General features: G+C 40.9%; 1 protein-coding gene across 2 annotated transcripts; it reads right to left on the bottom strand.

The window, feature by feature from the left end:
- Window positions 1-902: 902 nt before the first annotated feature.
- LOC103297381 (serine/threonine-protein phosphatase PP1-gamma catalytic subunit-like) lies at window positions 903-3202 on the bottom strand. Of its 2 annotated transcripts, XM_008154079.3 has the most exons (3): window positions 2072-3202; window positions 1947-1958; window positions 903-1178 (listed from the first exon to the last, which is right to left on the bottom strand). In XM_008154079.3, exons 1-3 carry the CDS (start codon window positions 3012-3014, stop codon window positions 1120-1122), a joined length of 1014 nt encoding a protein of 337 aa, XP_008152301.2. In that variant the 5' UTR covers window positions 3015-3202; the 3' UTR covers window positions 903-1119. The 2 variants fall into 2 exon arrangements, with proteins under 2 accessions (XP_008152301.2, XP_027984891.2); XM_028129090.2 differs by lacking the exon at window positions 1947-1958 and having other exon boundaries at window positions 903-1195; window positions 2072-3201.
- Between the last annotated feature and the right edge of the window lie 3880 nt (window positions 3203-7082).

Here is a 7082-nt window from a genome sequence, read left to right as displayed (position 1 = left end):
TTTACCACTTAACCCAAATTGTGGAAGTTTTTCCTCTCTTCACTAATCCTTTGGTCTTCCAAGCTGTAGTAGGTGAGATAATAATTAGAAGTTTAGTGGGAAACTGTGCACAGGAAGAAGAGTAAAGGTTCGGAAGACGTTTGCCCACACCCTGGAGCATGCCTAGCTTTCATTTGCTAGCTCCTAGCTTTCTAGCTTATCATCATATAAGTAGATTGTACTCCATTAGTTGTTCTCTACCCTAACCACACACCGAGGCACGTTTGAGAATAGTAATCTCTCAGTTTCACCCCTAGATCTTCTAGTTTAATTGGTCTAGGATGGGATTAAGAATCAGAAATTTTAAAAAAAAGCTCCTTAGATGATTTTAATGTGCAGCCAGGTTGAGGGCCATTGCACTAGAGAAAAGCAAAAAATCATGATAACTTAGAATAACTGAACAAATACCTCTTGACAAGTTTTCAAGATCAGGGGCCAAATCTGATGATTAGAGTGATTTACAGTTTACTCCAGTTCTTTAACATCTTGTGAGGGAGATGATGGTATACTAATTTTATGGAAGAAAATGCTGGGACTTTATATTAATTCTGTAAATTTCATTTGCTACTTAAGTCATTTTCAGAAGATTTGTGTTGGGTTATATGTTGTTGAACACTGGACAGGAAATTGTTCGTTTCCTAGCACGGACATGGTGTATTGGATTTTGTAGCATGAGCATGATACATCTGCATTTTTAATTCACTTCTTTTCCTTTCATACACAAATTTGACCCTAGCTCAGTTTTCATGCCTTCTTTTTTTGTTTTGTTTTGTTTGTTTCCAGAGCAATTTATTCATTAACATCTAGTCAATATGCCATCAATAGTTCCCCTGTGTATTGTGCTGATAAAGTGACACGGAGAGGATGTAACAAGTTTGTCATTTAATAAGTCTGAATTCACTTTCATCACATGGTGTTGTACACGGTCATTTGTTGGAACAGATTTCTTTTGAACCAATCTTGGTTTAAAAAAGTCATAGATAATATAAATTCTGTATAAACTGGTGCATAGGTAAGTTGGTTCTTTTGTTTTGACTTCACAGCAGAATAAAGACTGTAGGCCAAAGAAAACATAATCGCTCAGTCGTATAGAACAGTATTGTTTCTATAATTTGGAGCTTTCTGAATGGACGGGTTCAGTTCAGGCCTGATGAAGCTGTAAAAAGATTACTTAATGAATAGACTATATGGAAAATGTGCAAAATGTTATTAACTGTAATCATTAATAGCTTAAACAGCACTATGTTACTAATTGCTATTCAAACTAAAAAACCTAGTTTTGAATCCTCAAGAAGGTGGCATGGGTACACAACCATACCTCCTTGTACTTGGGGGTGTGTCAATATATATTTCAACAGACACTTTGGCTTTAGGAAAGAGTCACAAACATTTAAAAAGTGACTTTAATTGCCATTTTAAGTATACGGCAGAGGAAAGTATGTTTAATTAAACATACATTATACCAGTGATGCTGGCAAGGTTGAAAGTTACTCCTATTGTTGATAGCTATAAAACTAGTTTGTACCTGACAAGACAATGAGAGAAATAAGCAATTCCTTTGAAACAAATTCTTTAAAAAATATTCACAGTGATTTGTATCAACAATATGCATTTTATGACAACATGTACAGACTGAGCACCCTAGGGCTCTCTTTAAAAATGAGCATTTACATCATTCATGGGTTGTACTGAATTGAAAAAAGAAGGTCAGTTGCACTTACCCCTTAGGATAAACTACCTGGGGGTGCACAGCTTTAACGGCACCATTAAACTTGTTTGCAAAAGGAAGAGAGAATTAAAAAACAAAACTTTTTTTTTTCTTGGGAGTGAAGTCTTTCATTTGCTGTTATAACCAGCAAATGCCATTCATTAACTGAAAAATGGGAGGAAGGGCCCCACAAACACATTATTTGAGCCAGCTGACCAATACACATTACAGTTTTAAAAGTGAAGGTTATATACTATATGTTACAAGTCCCAACTAGGCAGTGTCAAAATTATATCTATTTCTTTGCTTGCTTTGTGATCATACCCCTCGGAGGTGTTACAGGTCTCCTGGCACTCCGCTTCTTTTTCTCTGCTGGCATTAAAATCTGAAAAGAGCACATTAATGTTTTGTCCACACTCATCATGGCACCTGCATTGTCGAACTCTCTACAGTAATTGGGTGCAGAAAACAGAGTGACCAACTGCCTCTTTGCAAAAAATTCATATCCATCTTCCACCACCTGATGGGCTCTACATATAAGACCCAAATCATGTTTCTGCAGAAATTTTGCAACCACTTCGGTACCAAATGTGAAGGACACCCCTCTGTCATTTTTACCCCAGCCTAAGACATCTTTATTGGGGTCAGACCACAAAAGATCACACAGAAGACCTTGATCTGGTACATCAGTTGGTCGCATAATTCGTCGAATCTGCTCCATAGATTGAAGATCTGGTGATAAACCTCCATGACAGCAAAATATCTTCTCACCCACGATGGCTGCTATCGGTAAACAGTTAAAGCAGTCTGTGAAAGTTTTCCATAGTTTAATGTTGTATCTTCTTTTACATTCATCGTAAAATCCGTAAGTTCTATTGATGCTGGCACATTCGTGGTTTCCTCTGAGAAGGAAGAAATTCTCAGGATATTTGACTTTGTAGGCCAGTAAGAGGCAGATCGTCTCCAGCGACTGCTTCCCCCTGTCCACATAGTCCCCGAGAAACAGATAGTTGCTTTCTGGCGGGAAACCACCGAAATCAAAGAGTCGAAGCAAATCATAGTATTGCCCATTGATATCGCCACATATTTTGAGGGGTGCTTCAAGCTCCAGTAGGATGGGCTGGCGCAGAAAGATCTGTTGAGATTTTAAGCACAGTCCTCGGATTTCGTTCTCCTGGAGCTGGACATTCTTACCAGGCGTGGACCCTCTCACTTCCAGCAGCCGTTGGATGATGCTGTCGGCGTTGATGTTGTCTATATCCGCCATCGCCTTCCACCGCCCGCCCTCCCTCCGGAAGTGGCTCGCGCCTGGGACTCACACCCCCTTCCCATGCCACGAGCACAGAGTGGGGGCAGCTGCGGGCAGCGGTGACGACAGCCCCGCGGGTCCCCCCACTCTCTCCACTGGAACACGAGTCCTCCCTTCCTTCGCGGCCTGTCTGCGCTGTGAAGAATTTCAGGCAGTTTGCTTTTATCACCCTTGTTTGTTTTGACTTCTCTTCGCATTCAGGATGTCCACAGGGCATTCCTAACGTTGGGGCCTTTCTTACGTTTAGAGGTGACATTGGCCTCCCCAGAGAGAATTAATTGGTCGACACAGGAAGACCGACAACCTGATCTTCTAATAAAAAGTCACAGGTGTGGAAGGTGAGGAAATTGACCTTGACCTCTTCCTTTTGCCGCCTGCGCCTACTGAACTCTGAGCAAAGTCCTTCTGACGCAAGGGCAAGCTGGGCCAATTGCTCTTTGCCTTTCGCTGCGCTTTTCGGGTCAGCCCAGACCTGCACCAGAAGATTATGGAACAGGGCCGTGAGCACAGCCGCGGGGAAGTGTTGCTCCTGTTAGCACAGCCACCGTAGTTCCGGGCTGGCTGGTTGGACGGCCACGGGGAGTGCCTTCGTAGGGCAGGCAGCGCACATCTTCAGGACAAGCGTGTCTCAGAGACAGAATTTAAACTCCGAGCTGCCGATGCCCAGGCTTGAGTTTAGACCAGCAGGTCATGCTGCTGCTCAAGTTTTCGCTATTGTAGGACTGGGCTGAGCGGCAAAGGAAAAGGAGCTTAGCTTACGAAGTGGCATGGTTCACCAGCTGCAGATATGTGGGTCAGGAGCTTGGTGCGTCTGCCCTCACGAATAAAAGGCGAAGATCGGTGGTCATTTTAATAGATTCACCAATGAAAGAATGGAAGTGTAGAAAAAATGCGGTGGAATATTTACTCGGTCAGGTTTTCTCCAGATGGTCAAGTGACAGGGCGAGAGAGGTTTTTCGGAAGCCGTAGCTGGGAACGTTAGATCTTACAGTGGTCAGAAACTAAGACCATTTCTCAAGAGAGAATTCCTGTGGGTTGTCTTGTGGAAACAACTTTGGTCCATTCACTCTTTCCAGCACGGATGGCTACTTGCAGAGAGAGCGGAGGCTTTGGGTTTAATCTCTATATCCACTGCCAAGCATAACCAGGGACATCATTCCTTAAACATGGGTCGCAGTTCAGCCATTCCAAGTATAATGGGGGCTCTGCTCCATCATGCCTAATCCTATGTCATTGCATTGTATCAGTGTTGACAACAATTTAGATGATTGTTGCTAATCCTACTCTCATAAAAACATAAAGTTAATAAAAAATTTTTCATCAGAGTATTTGAAAATGACAAATCCCCAAAGCATTGTATAATTAACCCTACCAGTTCAACGGATCCAAGTCTCCACCATGTGCTGTTAGATGAGGTATAGTTTTTACGGGATAACTTCCCAGGATTTGGGGGACTTGTTGGAGGATGCTTAACGCTTGTCTACAAATTTGCTGTTGGGATGCTGTTACACTCCACTCATGAGCCAATTCTCTTCTCCAAGCCTCCTCGTGTAATTTCTGGAGGAAAGGATTCCTTTGCACTAGTATGTTTTCCACACATAGAGGCATAGACAGTTTACATTGATTTCTTTCACTGATAGTGGCAGCAGATTAAAATGTAAGTGAAAAGTTAATGAAATTTTAGAGGTGACTTTAGGAAAGTGTGTACAGCTAATACATGTGTTTACACATGTATGAATATATGTGGAGTTTGTTGATGTATACATCCATGCTTAATATCTCCTCCACTACTTCAGTTCAAGCCCTTCATGCCATTTTTTTTTTTTCATTTGGCATGTATTGGTAAGCTGCCACTTGGAATCACGTGAAGCTGGAAACCATGGTATAGTGCTTATAGTACAAACCTCAAGGCGAAATGCCCTCTTTTGGAGAACTGAGCTAGTTAGTAGCCCAGAGAGAAGTAGAAGCCAGATAACCCATAAGCTATGCCTTGCTTACCCTCTCTAAAATGTGTGGGCATATTAGGAAGAAGTTCATTTATTGTAAAATGATCCCCCGAAGCAAATCTGTTGGTAAATTGCATAAAACCCAGGGAAATCCATAAAGAAAATTAGAAAGTAATATTCTTTCATTCCTCCTCGTTCACTCCTTTCCTAGTTCATCCCAATCCCATGTGCGGGAGCTCCTGCTCACTCTCAGACCCTGGTTCTGTAAATAAATCTGACTCTTGTCTGAGACTCAGGTGTACTGTTTTGGCTGTGTCCCAAGATTCATCACTTTTCTGTCACTCTTAATTCACAAATACTGTATTTGTTTGTTCTAACTTATTCCAGAATTCTGTGTTCTTCTTAGGATAGTGTGAAAATGTTCTAGGTATTAAAGACAGTATTTCACTGTATTAATTTCTTGGAGAATATATTTATATATGTGTATACACACACACACACACACACACACACACACACACACACACGTCTTTTATTGTTCATGTAAGTTTACCCAGAGACCTTAGTAAATGCAGAATTTGATGTAGCAGGTCTGGATGAGGCCTGGTTTTCTGTATCTGTAAGTTGACTTGGAGATGAAGCTGATGCTTCTGGACCATTGGCCACACTCTTAACAAAGCAATTGTTATAATAGCTAAAGTGTTTGCATTTTAATAGAAGTCCTCAATATTTTCACCTAAATCATGATTCGCCCAGTCAGTGTGGCTCAGTGGTTGAGCATTGACCCATGCACCAGGGGGTCATAGGTTTAATTCCCCGTCAGGGCACATGCCTGGTTTGCTGGCTCAATCCCCAGTAGGGGTGTGTGGAAGGCAATCTATCAATGCTTATCTCTCTCTCTCTCTCTCTCACCAATAAAAACATACTTTTTAAAAAGTGACTCAACATGGGAATTTCAGGGTCTGAGTTTTACAATTCTTCTATCAGAACATAGAGTCTGGTGGTCACTGACTCTGCATCAGGTCCATTCTGGTAAGCCCTTTTGAGCTCATTGTATGCAAAGAAATATTAGAAGATCAAGCAAAGTATTCACTGCTCACAAATTTCAACCATAAGCAGAAGACTTCTTCCTCTTGCATTCCTTCCCCTCTTCCTCCCACCCTCACGAAGACAATTTAAGAGATTCCCATGAACAAGATGCTGGTTTTTTTTTTTATCTGCCTTAAAAAACTAAAAAACAGATATGTTTATTAAATGTTATTTCTTAGTTTATAGGAGTATTGGGTCCGAATGTTAACCTGGGAGAAGATTACTTTTATTTCTCCTTCTCTCTCCTGTCCCCGTGGCAATCTATTTCTCTAAGGCTATCTTATGCTCTTCCCCTTTTCCCCTTAATTGCCTTTTCAAAACCAGAGTTTAAAATTTTCTCCATTTCTCAATATTATAGAATGTGTCTGTTAGTATGGCTTACTTTTGCCCCAACATCTATTATGGTGCTTTGTATATTAATATGTGCAATAAAGTCTGAAGGAATAAATACACACTTCATAAATGTTCACTGTATTTAATTGCCTTAGTTCTTTGAGATAACTCTTCTCCATGCTGCTTTTCAGTGACATAAGGACAATATTTGTCGACTTTTTCCCTTTTCTAGACTCTGGTGATAAAATTAATTATTTTTTTCATTGTGTATTTTTCAATTAGGACAGCCACACTGTTTTTGCAAATAATATCTCTAATCCTACCAGTCCTACCTGCATACTTGCAAATATCTCCTCTTTCATGTGCCTGATGTAGAATAATCTTATATTCATGCTTTTTTCTCTGTGTTTCGTTGAATTCTGATGCAACTAGGAAAGGTAAGGAGAGATTTCTGATTGATAATTCTTTCTAAAATTCGAGGCTCTCTTGTTTGGTGAAGCCATGGAGAGAATGCAGATAATAAAATTACCAGGCCAGAGGACAGGTCTTTTGCGTGATTGTAATCTAAGGGACAATCAGCACTCATTCTTTGGAAACATTCACTGAGCGCGTAGGGAGCACTGCCATGTAACAGGCAGTGTGCGCAGTCCAGGCTCTG

This window comes from Eptesicus fuscus, chromosome 15 (genome assembly GCF_027574615.1).
Source record: "Eptesicus fuscus isolate TK198812 chromosome 15, DD_ASM_mEF_20220401, whole genome shotgun sequence".
NCBI lineage: Eukaryota > Metazoa > Chordata > Mammalia > Chiroptera > Vespertilionidae > Eptesicus > Eptesicus fuscus.
The sequence above is the reverse complement of the archived record's forward strand: the minus strand, read 5'-3'. Positions and strand labels throughout refer to the sequence as shown.

What these genes read in the sequence shown, in the direction of transcription:
- LOC103297381 (XM_008154079.3), bottom strand. Translation starts at nt 3,014, where the DNA reads ATGGCGGATATAGACAACATCAACGCCGACAGCATCATCCAACGGCTG.